The sequence below is a fragment of the Geotrypetes seraphini genome, chromosome 9 (assembly GCF_902459505.1).
Source record: "Geotrypetes seraphini chromosome 9, aGeoSer1.1, whole genome shotgun sequence".
In the NCBI taxonomy this organism is placed as follows: domain Eukaryota; kingdom Metazoa; phylum Chordata; class Amphibia; order Gymnophiona; family Dermophiidae; genus Geotrypetes; species Geotrypetes seraphini.
The window spans coordinates 14582411-14596508 of record NC_047092.1 but is presented as its reverse complement, the minus strand read 5'-3'; the positions used below and the strand labels follow the sequence as shown (position 1 = coordinate 14596508).

Here is a 14098-nt window from a genome sequence, read left to right as displayed (position 1 = left end):
TAGACTTAGTAGATAAGGACAGGTTGTTCACCCTCTCCAAGGTAGAGAGAACGAGAGGGCACTCTCTAAAGTTGAGAGGGGATAGATTCCGTACAAACGAAAGGAAGTTCTTCTTCACCCAGAGAGTGGTAGAAAACTGGAACGCTCTTCCAGAGGCTGTTATAGAGGGAAAAATCCTTCAGGGATTCAAGACAAAGTTGGACAAGTTCCTGCTAAACTGGGATGTATGCAGGTGAAGCTGGACTCATTTAGAGCACTGGTCTTTGACCTGGGGGCTGCTGCGTGAGCAGACTGCTGGGCAGGATGGACCACTGGTCTGACCCAGCGGCAGCAATTCTTATGTTCTTATGAAAGGTCTATCTAGTATTTTATGTTTAGAGGTAGCCAGCTGTTTAGAGAAATTTTCTGCCAGCTCATCTCCAAAAGATAGGCATTGAACAATTCAAAACATCTCTTTCCTGCCCACAGTGTCTAAACCTAATATAGGGTCTCTTTTATCAAGCTGAATAGCTCGGGCCGGCGTAGTAAATGCACCACACGGATTTAAACGGCTTTGTCACGTGGCTTGATAAGAAAAGCCCATAAGCGGTGTGTGTGTGGCACTGCCAAGATTGCATGTAATCATAGTAGAAACAGAATTTTCTATCATGCATCCTCTAAACTTATACTAAATTTCAACATTACTCAAACTGTTATTCTTCTGCCCAATGGGGAGGAAATAGAGAGCAAGAGTGATAAAATAAATCTGCCTCTTCCCTTTCTCCATTCTCTATTTTGGTGGCTAATTCTCTCATCGGGTTGCAATCCGGGCATCATCCTTGACTCATCTCTTTCCTTCTCTTCACCTATCCAACAGACCGCCAAAACTTGTCATTTCTTTTCTCCACAACACTGCTAAATTCTGGCCTTTCCTTTCTGAGCACGCTACCAAGACCCTCGTCCACACTCTTGTCACCTCTCGTCTGGATTATTGCAACTTGGTCTTCTGCTAAGCCATCTCTCTCCCTTTCAATATGTTGAGAATTCTGCTGCATGCCTCGTATTCCACCAGGGAGTGTCGTTATGCTCATGTTACCCCTCTCCTCAAGTCGCTTCACTGGATCCCTGCCCGTTTCTGCATGCAGTTCAAACTCTTCTTACTGACCCGCAAGTGTATTCACTCTGTAACTCCTCAATATCTCTCCCTACACTCCACCCTGGCAACTCTGTTTGTCTGGTGAGTCTCTCTTGTCGGTTCCCTTCTCCTCTACTGCCAACTCTCGACTCCGTCCCTTCTCCCTTGCTGTGCCGTATGCCTGGAACAACCTGCCTAACTCAGTGCGCCGAGCCCTGTCTCTGATAGTCAAGTCCAGGCTGAAAGCCCACTTTTTTAAAGTTGCATTTAAGTCCTACCCTGTCAACTTGTAAAGCACCCATATCTGTTGTCATTCCCTCTTACTACCCTCCCCTCCCCCTCTTAAGTCCCTTGTAATTCCCACCTAAGTATCATGTATAAATTCACCTTTGTTATCTACTACTGTCATAATTAGATTGTAAGTTCTTTCAAGCAGGGACTATCTCTTGCGTGGGTCTGGTAGTGCTTTAGAAATAATAATTAGCAGCACTAATAGATTGTAGCAGGGTGGAAGGGAGCAAAGTGAAGGAAGTGAGGAAGATAAAGGTTCAGTAGACTGGTAAGTTAAATCGATATTTTGAAATGAATCCTATTTAAGAGCGGTTCTAGGATGATTCATCATGGTCGATTCATCACGGTCGATTCAGCACAGCCATTTTATTGCTGAATCGGCTACGATGAATCATCCACAGCAGCGCCTGACCTCTTGTGGGGGGGGGCGCTATGCCCCCCGCTCCACAACCCTGCAAACTAAGAGTGCCCCCCAGAATAAGAGTACCTCCACCACCCCAAAATATGAGCGACCCCTGCATCCCCCACCCCCGCCCCACATACCTCTTGAAAAGTTTACCGGCGTAAGAAGCATCTTCCACCTCCTGTTCGTGTGAGCCTCTGAAGTCACTTCCTGGTGCCGTGACTAGGAAATAACATCAAAAGGGAGCCAAGGCCATCCGAGCAGGAGGTGGAAGATGCCGCTCACGCTGGTGAACTTTTCAAGAGGTATGCAGGGAGGGGAAGAGAGGAGAGGGGGAGGGATGGGGAGGAAGAGAGGCAGCGGCAGGGGAGCAGAGAGGAATCAGTAGGAGGGGGGCAGAGAGACATTGGCAGGAGGGGAGGAGGACAGGCACCAGTGTGTGTGTGGGGGGGTTTACAGAGAGGAGGAGAAGTACCAGCGGAGTGCGGGTGGAGGAGAAGCATTGGGGGGGGGGGGGGGAGAAGGAGAGGCACATCATAGCGGTTGTGGAAAGGACAATTCATTGCGGCCATGATGAAACATCCAGTGATAAATCTTACCATTCCAATTTAAGAGCTGTTAAGTCTACGTCCTGCTTCATGAGAAATCCAGAACAGGACAAGCAAACCTCTACTCTGCAATAACATTAGTTGGGTTAAACTTCTCATACCCCCACATTTCAACTAATCAGTACTGATTACATCATAAGACTTCTTATGGTAAAAATATATCAGGGAGGACTGGCCAATCCATAGTCGTAAAAATCCTTCCAGAATGTGGAGAACTGACTTTATTAAAGAGAAACCGTTGTTGAAAGTTTAATTTCTAATACTGATTTTACTTTTGGAGGATGATGTATAACTATATAAAAATGGCAGTTGCCTGTCCCTAGATAAGTAGACAGAAAAATTTGATGTTTTATTTTAAAATACTGGCGACCAGCGATAATGTGGACTAGGACATGGTTGATTTATTGCCTAATATGTTTTGTTGTTCTTTATATGAAATTTGTATTTTTTGTGGTCATTCATGAATATTTGTTATTAAGACATTATAAGACATTATATCCGCCTTGAACCGCAAGGTAATGGCGGAATAGAAATCCCTAATGTAATGTAATGTAATAACGAATAATCAAATAAATAAATAATTTAAAAAAAAAAATAATGTGGAGAACTCATAACCTTTTGAAGCAAATGGGTGACCAAATTGTTTTATTGGTCACTATTAACTGCAACATCAGTGGCCAGATTATTAGCCACTGGTACATTTCCAAATGGTGGCCAGTCCTTTTGGTTTGGTCTCTGTTGATTAATATATTGAATATCTAACCCCAGCAGATTAATACAGGGACACAACTTTTTACCTCCATAACAATTTTTTTTTTTTTTAAACTGGCATTTATATGATGTCTTTCATTTCTAATGTGCTAGACCAAATATAGCTCAAAACAGCTAGGCAATTCATATGATGGTAGGTATCTACCAGATAATTTCACTCACACTCGCATTGTAACAATTGACAGAATTCTGGTGCCTAAAAGCAGTGAATTATATTATCCATCTCGTATTCACCTCCATGCTGAGACTGAGAGGCTATGTTCTCTGTAATAAATTGCTTTCTTGCACATTATTTTAGTTAAGTGCCTCTCTGTTTTCTTACACTGGAGGAAACACTGGTATTTTTCGTTTCGTTTATGTCAATGTTCTTAGCAGCAGTAACATTTCCTAATCTCCTTGCAAAATATGCTTATGGATCATACTTGCTCAGATCATTATATTCAGGGTCATTGCACCATGACCAAAGAGTCAGGGCACTGAAGACAACTTTACCGAGATGGTCATTTCATCAAATGCTTCTTCGGTGATGAAGTGATAATCAAACTTTTTGTCTTCCCCAAAGTATGGCTCTCTTGTGGTATGACAGGGTCTAAAAACACAGGAGAGAGTCAACAAATAGCTTACGGTTTTATGGATTTAAAGCATCTACTCTGAAAAAATAAACCAAACTTAAACACCGTATCTCGTGTTTCCCATCCCTCTGAGCTTTCCATGTTGTTCTTAAACAGTGATTTAGGAAAACAAGTCTGAATCAGCTATTGGGGAATACACTCCTCCCTCTGTATTCGCAGGGCAGAGCCAGCCCATGAAGATGGAAAATTTGCGAATAACTTTTGGGCCGACTCTGACCCACCCCTGCCTCCCTCCTGCATCCCGGACCTTAACTGGTGGTCTAGCGGTGACGTGGGGCAGGAGCGATCTTCCTACACTCCTGCCCCGTGCAGAGCAGTCATCAAAAATGGCTGCCCTGAGTTCCTGTTGTAGTCTCGTGAGACCACGGGAACTCACAGCAGCCATTTTCGATGATGGCTCTGCATGCGGCAGGAGTGTAGGAAGATCGCTCCCACCTTGCGTCACTGCTCGACCACCAGGTAAGGTATGGGGAGGTCAGGGATGGAGCGATTCACCAGGGGGGGTCCTGGGCCAAAACCCCACAAATAATCGAAATGGAAAGTGCTGAAACCATGAATACGGAGGGAGAAGTGTAAACCAGAGTAACAATCAAACAAAGTTGCTTACATTTAACAGGTATTTTCAGAGAACAGCAGGTTAATTAATCCACACACGTGGGTGATGTCATCAATGAGACACTGGACCACATCTTCTTGGAAAGCTTTCCAGAACATTCTACATCTCCTGTGAAAATATGTGCCTATTCCTGAGTCAGCACCAGATGGAGCTCTCTTCAGTTTAAATACGGTATATTAGCTTAGTAAAGCCAAACTTCTAAGGTAGGTAGAAGAGTTTGTGTGGATTGAATATTTTGCTGTTCTAAGAGTTGTTTTTGTTTTTGTTTTTTTAATTTCTTTATTCAGTTTTGCATTCACAACAAGTGTATCAGAAAAAGTCATATGATCTTGTAAATACACACTTGATTTTCCTTCATGTAACACTTTAAGTACAACATATTCTTATATTCATATTCTATAATATCTTGAATATTATGTAATACATCTAATTTGTAAAACAATTATAATTAAAATAGAAAACCCTCCCAATCCCTCCCTTCCCATTTCAGAAAATCCAACCTAATACATCAAAAATATTAATTAATTCATACATATTATGAGATGAATAAAATAATACCCACCCACATCCCCTCTTAACAAATAAGAGTTGGTTTTTAAGCTTGATTTGGAAAGATATAGAAGGTATTCAAGCAGTTTTGTGTGGCGTCACAAAAGGGGGTCTAGGGTCTCGTCATCACACCAAACATCTTGCATTTAAAATAAAATCAACTAGTGGAGACTCTCTTGGAAGCAGGGAGGATATGACGGAGGTGATTAGTGGAGTACCACAGGGCTCAGTCTTGGGCCCAATCCTATTCAACATCTTTATAAGAGACTTGGCAGAAGGGCTTCGAGGTAAAATAACATTATTCGCCGATGACGCCAAACTGAGTAATGTAGTGGGCAAATGCACAACAGACGAAGATTCAGTGCCCGACAACATGATGCACGACCTACTCCTACTGGAGCGATGGTCTAGGACATGGCAACTCAACTTCAATGCCAAAAAATGCAAAGTTATGCACCTGGGCAGCCAGAATCCATGCAAGTCTTATACCCTTAATGGCGAGATCCTAGCAAAAACAGTAGCAGAACGAGACTTGGGGGTAATCGTCAGTGAGGACATGAAGTCTGCCAATCAAGTGGAGCAGGCTTCGTCCAAGGCAAGACAAATCATGGGCTGCATACGAAGGGGTTTCGTCAGTCGTAAGGCGGAAGTCATTATGCCATTGTATAGATCCATGGTGAGGCCCCACCTGGAATACTGTGTGCAATTCTGGAGGCCGCATTATCGCAAGGATGTGCTGAGACTGGAGTCGGTGCAAAGAATGGCCACCCGGATGGTCTCGGGACTCAAGGATCTACCATACGAAAAACGGCTTGACAAATTACAGCTATACTCGCTCGAGGAGCGCAGAGAGAGGGGGGACATGATCGAGACGATCAAGTATCTTACGGGCCGCATCGAGGCGGAGGAAGATATCTTCTTTTTCAAGGGTCCCACGACAACAAGAGGGCATCCGTTGAAAATCAGGGGCGGGAAACTACGAGGTGACACCAGGAAATTCTTTTTCACTGAAAGAGTGGTTGATCGCTGGAATAGTCTTCCACTACAGGTGATTGAGGCCAGCAGCGTGCCTGATTTTAAGGCCAAATGGGATCGGCACATGGGATCTATTCACAGGGCAAAGGTAGGGGAGGGACATTAAGGTGGGCAGACTAGATGGGCCGTGGGCCCTTATCTGCCGTCTATTTCTATGTTTCTATGTTTCTATGTTTCTAATCTGGCTAGTTATCTTAAGCCCACTTGAAGAATTCATCTGTTCACCTAACTGACAATAAAAGCCTGCCGCTACAAAAGATTCTTGGACAGAACTCTTGCCTTCCAGGCAGGCAAATGGAACGACTGGCTTAGTAACGCTTTTGCGCGCTCTTCATCCTACTTCAATTTTAGAAAACTATTAAAAACGAGTCTGTTCAATCGATTTCTTAACTAAGAATCTACTCAGCACTGCTTATTCAATCCAGTAACCCTAAGAACTTTATAGCTTTCACATTCTTTAATATGTAAGATTGTATTGCTGACTTTGATTGTAACCTCTTCGCTGATTGTCCAGCGCCTCTTGCTATAAACCGCCTCGAACTTATATGGCTTTGGCGGTATATAAGAATAAAATTATTATTATTATTATTATATTATATCAGCAAGCAGGGAAAAACAATCACTACTTGGATTAGATTGTTTTTGTTCACCAAACAAATCTCTGCCCAGGCTGCCCAATGCTCAAGGAATGTTATGGAGTTTCTCCTGAGTAGACCAAAGGCCTGGGTGTGAAGCCTATCTACGTTTGGTAGGGACATCCTTTTGACAAATTTGATTGGTAAAGTAGTGAGAAAGGCTGATGATGATGATTTGATCTCACAAACTCTGACTGGTCTATGTCCACGGACAGCCTAAGGTCCTTAGGACCTGACTCACTTTGAGATGTGCCAAGAGAGTGACATATCTCGTGCAGTGGCGTAGTGAGGGTGACAGGCGCCCTTCCCCCGCTCCTTCTCCAATCCTCGCAGCAGTATGCTTCTAGCAGCCTTTAGTGAATAGACTTACCCATATCTAAAGAAATCCTTGAACTGTCGACAAAGTCTATGAGTCAGCTCCCGCTTCCCGCAGGACTGGGGACCAGTCAGTACCAGCATGGGGTAAGGAGAATCAAGACTGGGTAAAGTGCTTCAAGGCAAAAAACAGGGCAACATCAGTCTCATCATTTTAGCATCGTCATTTATTCACAAGAATCTCAGAGCAGATCTAACATATGCTTCTCCCTCCATATTTGCGGTTTCCAAGTTTCAAGTTTATTAAATTTTTTGTTATGTACGCAAAATCAAAAGCTTCAAAGTGTATAACATTTTAAAAATGGGGAGGTAGAACAAAACTCTTTAACATAATTATAATCAAATTCTATCCATTCTAAAACATCATCACTACAGTTTTTTCCTTTTACAGTACAGTACCGATAAAAAAGTTTATCACTTACCATTACTGTACTGTAACTCTGAAAATCGCTGCTTCCATGCTTCCCAATGTGCACTGAGAAAAACGCAGCTTCCCAGCATCCCTAGAAAGGCTTCTTCCCAGCATGCATAAAATCGCTGCTTGTCTGCCCAGAAATAGAGAGTTGCGCGGGGACAGAAATCCCACCCGTCCCCGCCAAAGTCCCACCCGTCCCCACCCGTCCCCGTGAGGACTCCCACCCGTCCCCACCCGTCCCCGCGAGGAATCCCTCCGTCCCCACCCGTCCCCGCGAGGAATCCCCTACGTCCCCACCCGTCCCCGCGAGGAATCCCCTACGTCCCCGCCTGTCCCTATAAACTACAGAAATAGTTATTTCATTTAATTATGCTACTGAATTAAAGGCTCTGGTAGAAACCCATTTAAAAATAAGCAAAAAGACTTTATTAATTTGGAAATATTAATTGGGAAGAATACATACTTTGTAAACGGGTTTCTACCAGAGCCTCTAATGTTTATAAATTTTTATCAACACAACTAATATACTACTTTATCCTTAAGCAAAAAAAATAATAATAATAATTTTTTTCCTACCTTTATTGCCTGGTTTCTGCTTTCTTCATGTTCTCATTCAATTCCTTCCATCCACTGCCTCTCTTCTCTCTGTGTCTTCCATTTGCTCTGTTACTGTGCCTCTCCCTTTCTCCCCCCTCCCAAATTGGTCTGGCACCCATCTTTTTCCCTCCGCTCCCCCCCATAGTCTGGCACCTCTATCTTCTTCCCTGCCAGCGTCTTCTTCCCATTCCCTCTTCCCCATTTCCTTTCAGTGTCCTTCTCCCCCACCATCTTTCCCATGTCCTGTCAGGCAGCATCCTTCTCCCCTCTCTGCCTTCCCCATGTCCTTTCAGCGGCCTTCTCCCCCCTCTGTCTTCCCCATGTCCTTTCAGTGGCATTCTCCACCCCTTTGTCTTCCCCAGTGCTTTCAGGGTCCTTCCCCCCCCTTTCTCCCGTTTACCCCATGTCCTTTCAGCGTTCTTTTCCACCCCTTTGTCTTCCCCAATACTTTCAGCGGCCTTCTCCCCCCTTAAGCGTCTTTTCTTCTCCACTCCACCTTTCCTCCCTCCCTGCCTCCACCTTTGTGGCGCTTTTGCACCCGACCGACAACAGAACAGGCCCGGTCGGACAAATCTCCCTGTCCTGTAGCCGCGAATCTAAATTACCTTCTTACAGCAGCTGGAGTAGTGAAGCTGCTGTAAGAGGTAATTTAGATTCGCGGCTACAGGGCAGGGAGATTTGTCGGCCGGGCCTGTTGTCGGTCGATCGGGGGATCTGACCGGCTGTGCACATTCTCCGGGGCGGTCCGCCCCCTCCCCCCTCTTTCGTACGCCATTGCCTTCTCCCTACCTGCCCTGCCGCACACAGCCGACCGGAAGTCTTCCTGATGTCAGCGCTGACGTCGGAGGAAGGGAGGGCTTTGCTTAAGCCCTCCCTCCGACGTCAGCGCTGACATCGGGAAGATTTCCGTTCGGATGTGTGCTGCGACAGGGCAGGTAAGGAGAAGGAGACTACCCTCGCGGCTCGACCAACCCCGCTGCGATCCAACCCCGCAGGAACCCCGCGACCCTCGGAGGCGTCCCCACGGGATCCCCGCGACCCTAGGGGGCGTCCCCACGGGATCCCCGTGACCCAAAGGGGGAACCCGCGGGATCCCCGCGGGTCCCGCGGGATTCCCGTCATCCCCGTTCCCGTGCAGCTCTCTACCCAGAAACCGCTGCTTGCTTGCCTGCCCTGAAATCACTGGTTGGCTGCCCAGAAATCGCTGGTTGGCTGCCCAGAAATCGCTGGTTGGCTGCCCAGAAATCGCTGCTTGCTTACCTGCCCCTGAAAAGTTATTCACGGTTTCAATAGTAAAAATGACGGCATTTTCCCAAAACCGCGAATAACAGTTGAAAAGTTATTCGCGGTTTTTCCATATTCGCGCCTATTGGCCACCCGCATCCACCGCGAATACGGAGGGAGAAGTGTACTCTTTAAAGGGAAAACTTCACAGCTCCTCAAAACTGCTATAATGAAGATAATTTCACAAATAAAGTACAGCATCTTGGTTAAGAAACACTGGGCAGAAGTATCTGGCCATTTTCAACATCACTATCCAGACGGTGTCACTGAAAATCATCCTTACCAGTCTTCCACCGTTTTGGATACCGAGCATAAGTAAAGCTAAAAGCTATTCTATTAGCATCAATATTCAACTCGCTATTCAGATACTTTTCCAGATAAAGTTAGGAATGCAAAGGTTATTTGGATAACAGGCTGAATATGGGTGGTATAGAGGGGTAGTCAGGACAAAAGCGATGCCTGTCATAGCAGCCATTATTTATTTAATGTAAATCATGTTTTATTCATGCACCATCAGTAAAGACACAAAACAAAACAATGGTTCAACAAGTTCGAGAATACCAATAGTACAACAAACAGGATTTTTAAAGAAACTCCCAGCTCCACCCCCCCACTCCCAAATGCAAACACTACCCCACCCCAGAACACCCCCCCCCCCACCCGGAACCCCTATCCAGTACCCGGAAGATAGCAAAAAAGAGCAGAGATTAAGAGCGGATTAAAACCACAGGCTGTGTTCTTATGTCGCTCAGCAAACATCAAAGAGGACAACCCCCCAAACCCCCCCCCTCGAATCAAGCCCCATACCATCCTACGTACGGACAACACTCACTCAACCATCCATACCAACCATCCACACTCAGCCAAACAACAAAGCAACCATCCCGTGGAAGCAGGCCATTATTTATTTATAAAAATTTTCATATTGCCAAAAATCTCAGCGGTTTCCAAAGTAACATACATAAAAACATTAAAATACACACACACTGGTACACAGTAATCAAAAATTGTCATACATACAGCTAACGACATAAGGAAAGTACCCTTAAAAATATTTTCAGCAACGACTCATCAACTACAGCAAAGGGAAAACAGCACAATTTCAGAGGAATAATTGTCATACAGTATCATAAGTAAGCATCGACAAATAGCTTAGTTTTAAGCAGTTTTTTAAAAAATGGAATGTTCTGCACATCTTATTTGACCTGATAAATTATTCCACAAAAACATCCCAGCAATCGTAAACATTTTCGTTCTTGTAGACTCATATCTTATATTCATAGTTGATTGACATACTAGCTTCATACTGCAGAACTTTACCGTGTCTGTACATCTCCCATTCTGTTCCAACTGCACGCCTAGACCACCAGAGATTATAAGACACGCTCAGGGGGCTTACGGGGGCAGGGGAGAGACATGGAGACAAATGGGACAAAGCAAAAAAATTTCAGCTTCCTTCAAAAACACTGAAAAATAACCTTTTGGTCAAAATCAGGCTGAAAAAAGGATTTGGAGCTGGTTTCAGTGCCGTAAACTAAACCAAATCCTAAATTTGGTCAGCCTCTAGGGTGGGGGATCAGGAGGGCATCAAGAAAAACTAAAAGATGAAAGTGAAGGCCAAGAAGGGGGTGCTGCTATTACTCAGAGGGACAGGAATTGGGAGAAAAGCCTTTTGGCCTCATTTGAGAGACTACAAGACTTTGACACGCAGCTCCTGATTGGTAAGGCCCGACTTTAGTGCAGGAAGAGGCGGTCGGAGCATACAGCGAGTGATTTCCTTCACTCACCAGCACTCCAGCTGCTCTCTCCTATCTCCTCCCCCGTATTCGTGGTTTTTCAAGATTCGCGGTTAACTTTCAGGTTTGGTGGTGTTTTAAGAAATTAAATAAAAAGAAATTGTGAAATCAGTTAATGTTCTGGTAGCTCCTGTGGTTCTTTTTTTTTGGGGGGGTGGGGGCTGTTGCTTTTACAGGAAATGCTCGTTTGATTATGACGTACTCTGCTGTAATTGTTTTCCACCTATGAGTTAAGTTTAGCAAGGCGGCTACAATTACCTGTCAAAAACCTTCTGAGGCTGAGTCATACTGTACATGATGTTGGTCATATGATCCCGGGCAGCCTCGACCTCAGGGGGGGCACCATGCTTATTCAGTGCTGTTATCTGAAATCAACAGAAGAAGAGGGAAAACCATCAAAAATACCAAAAGAACTAGCACTGGAGGAACCCTTGGTCACAGACTCACACTGCTCTCTATGGCAGATCACAGGAGAATGCTCAGAGATTCAACAGTAAATTAAATCAAGTTTCAAGTTTAATAAAATTATAAACTAAATATTATGCTATTTATTTATTGTAAAAATGAAAATTTTATAAATAAAAATTTTAAAAAAAAATAAAAAAAATTTTTTGATTAATCGCTTAATCATATTTCTAAGCGATGAACATTTTTTAAAAATTACAGTATTTGGGGGACAATACAATACTTTAACAATTTTTACATCCAAGCGGACATAAAGACATACTTAACAAACAGTAAACACAAGGAAAAAGGAGAATGAAATACAAATTCCTTAAAGAAAAGTAAGACAATCAGGGTAAAAAACGAAAGGCAGGGAAAACAAAAGTCATAATATTAAACAATAAAAAGAAATTTAACCAGCGGACTGTTAACTAATTATCAAAAGCATCCTTAAAAAGAAAAGTTTTTAAATTACTCTTAAATTTCTCCAGATTACGTTCTTCCCTTAAGTAAATAGGGAGAGAATCCCAAATTTGAGGTGCAGTAACAGAAAAAATAAATTGCCGTTCATGAAATATAAAAAAAACCCAAGAAGAGGAGAGCAGAAAGGACTACAGGGTGAAACTGAAAGAAGCCAAGAGAGAGATACGTTTGGCGAAGGCACAGGCGGAAGAACAAATGGCTAAAAATGTAAAAAAGGGAGATAAAAATTTTTTCAGATATATTAGTGAAAGGAGGAAGATAAAAAATGGAATTGCTAGGCTAAAAGATGCTGGGAACAAATATGTGGAGAGTGATGAGGAGAAAGCAAATGTGCTAAACAAATACTTCTGTTCTGTGTTCACAGAAGAAAATCCTGGAGAAGGACCGAGATTGTCCGGCAAAGTTTCACGAGAAAATGGAGTAGATTCTGCGCCGTTCACGGAGGAGGGTGTTTATGAGCAACTTGAAAAACTGAAGGTGGACAAAGCGATGGGACCAGACGGGATCCATCCCAGGATACTAAGGGAGCTCAGAGAGGTTCTGGCGAGTCCTATTAAAGACTTGTTCAACAAATCTCTGGAGACGGGAGTGATTCCTGGGGATTGGAGGAGAGCGGATGTGGTCCCTATTCATAAAAGTGGTCACAGGGATGAAGCAGGAAACTACAGGCCGGTGAGCCTCACTTCACTTGTTGGAAAAATAATGGAAGTGTTGCTGAAAGAAAGGATAGTGTACTTCCTTGAATCTAATGGGTTACAGGATCAGAGGCAACATGGCTTTACAAAAGGTAAATCGTGCCAAACGAATCTGATTGAATTTTTTGATTGGGTGACCAGAGAGCTGGATCGAGGACATATGCTAGATGTAATTTACTTGGATTTCAGCAAAGTCTTTGATATAGTTCCTCATAGGAGGCTGTTGAACAAACTTGAAGGGCTGAAGTTAGGACCCAAAGTGGTGAACTGGGTCAGAAACTGGCTGTCGGACAGACGCCAGAGGGTGGTGGTTAATGGAAGTCGCTCGATGGAAGGAAAGGTGACTAGTGGAGTCCCTCAGGGTTCGATGCTGGGGCCAATCCTGTTCAATATGTTTGTGAGTGACATTGCTGAAGGGTTAGAAGGAAAAGTGTGCCTTTTTGCAGATGATACCAAGATTTGTAACAGAGTAGACACCGAAGAGGGAGTGGAAAATATGAAAAAGGATCTGCAAAAGTTAGAGGAATGGTCTAATGCCTGGCAACTAAAATTCAATGCAAAGAAATGCAGAGTAATGCATTTGGGGATTAATAATAGGAAGGAACCGTATATGCTGGGAGGAGAGAAGCTGATATGCACGGATGGAGAGAGGGATCTTGGGGTGATAGTGTCCGAAGATCTAAAGGCGAAAAAACAGTGTGACAAGACAGTGGCTGCTGCCAGAAGGATGCTGGGCTGTATAAAGAGAGGCGTGGTCAGTAGAAGGAAGAAGGTGTTGATGTCCCTGTACAGGTCATTGGTGAGGCCCCACTTGGAGTATTGTGTTCAGTTTTGGAGACCATATCTGGCGAAAGACGTAAGAAGACTTCAGGTGGTCCAGAAGAGGGCGATGAAAATGATAGGAGGCTTGCGCCAGAAGACGTATGAGGAGAGACTGGAAGCCCTGAATATGTATACCCTAGAGAAAAGGAGAGACAGGGGAGATATGATTCAGACGTTCAAATACTTGAAGGGTATTAACGTAGAACAAAATCTTTTCCAGAGAAAGGAAAATGGTAAAACCAGAGGACATAATTTGTGGTTGAGGGGTGGTAGATTCAGGGGCAATGTTAGGAAATTCTACTTTACGGAGAGGGTAGTGGATGCCTGGAATGCGCTCCCGAGAGAGGTGGTGGAGAGTAAAACTGTGACTGAGTTCAAAGAAGCGTGGGATGAACACAGAAGATTTAGAATCAGAAAATAATATTAAATATTGAACTAAGGCCAGTTACTGGGCAGACTTGCACGGTCTGTGTCTGTGTATGGCCGTTTGGTAGAGGATGGGCTGGGGAGGGCTTCAATGGCTGGGAGGGTGT

General features: G+C 44.0%; 1 protein-coding gene across 4 annotated transcripts in view; it reads right to left on the bottom strand.

The window, feature by feature from the left end:
* LRGUK (leucine rich repeats and guanylate kinase domain containing) overlaps positions 1-14098 on the bottom strand; it is an 87877-nt gene that overhangs the window by 32255 nt on the left and 41524 nt on the right. For all 4 annotated transcript variants that reach the window (XM_033957542.1, XM_033957543.1, XM_033957544.1 and 1 more), the window contains 3 exons: positions 11380-11486; positions 7025-7144; positions 3680-3776 (listed from right to left, as the gene is read on the bottom strand). In XM_033957542.1, the coding sequence (XP_033813433.1) occupies positions 3680-3776; positions 7025-7144; positions 11380-11486 (324 nt within the window). The remainder of the gene's footprint in view (positions 1-3679; positions 3777-7024; positions 7145-11379; positions 11487-14098) is intronic.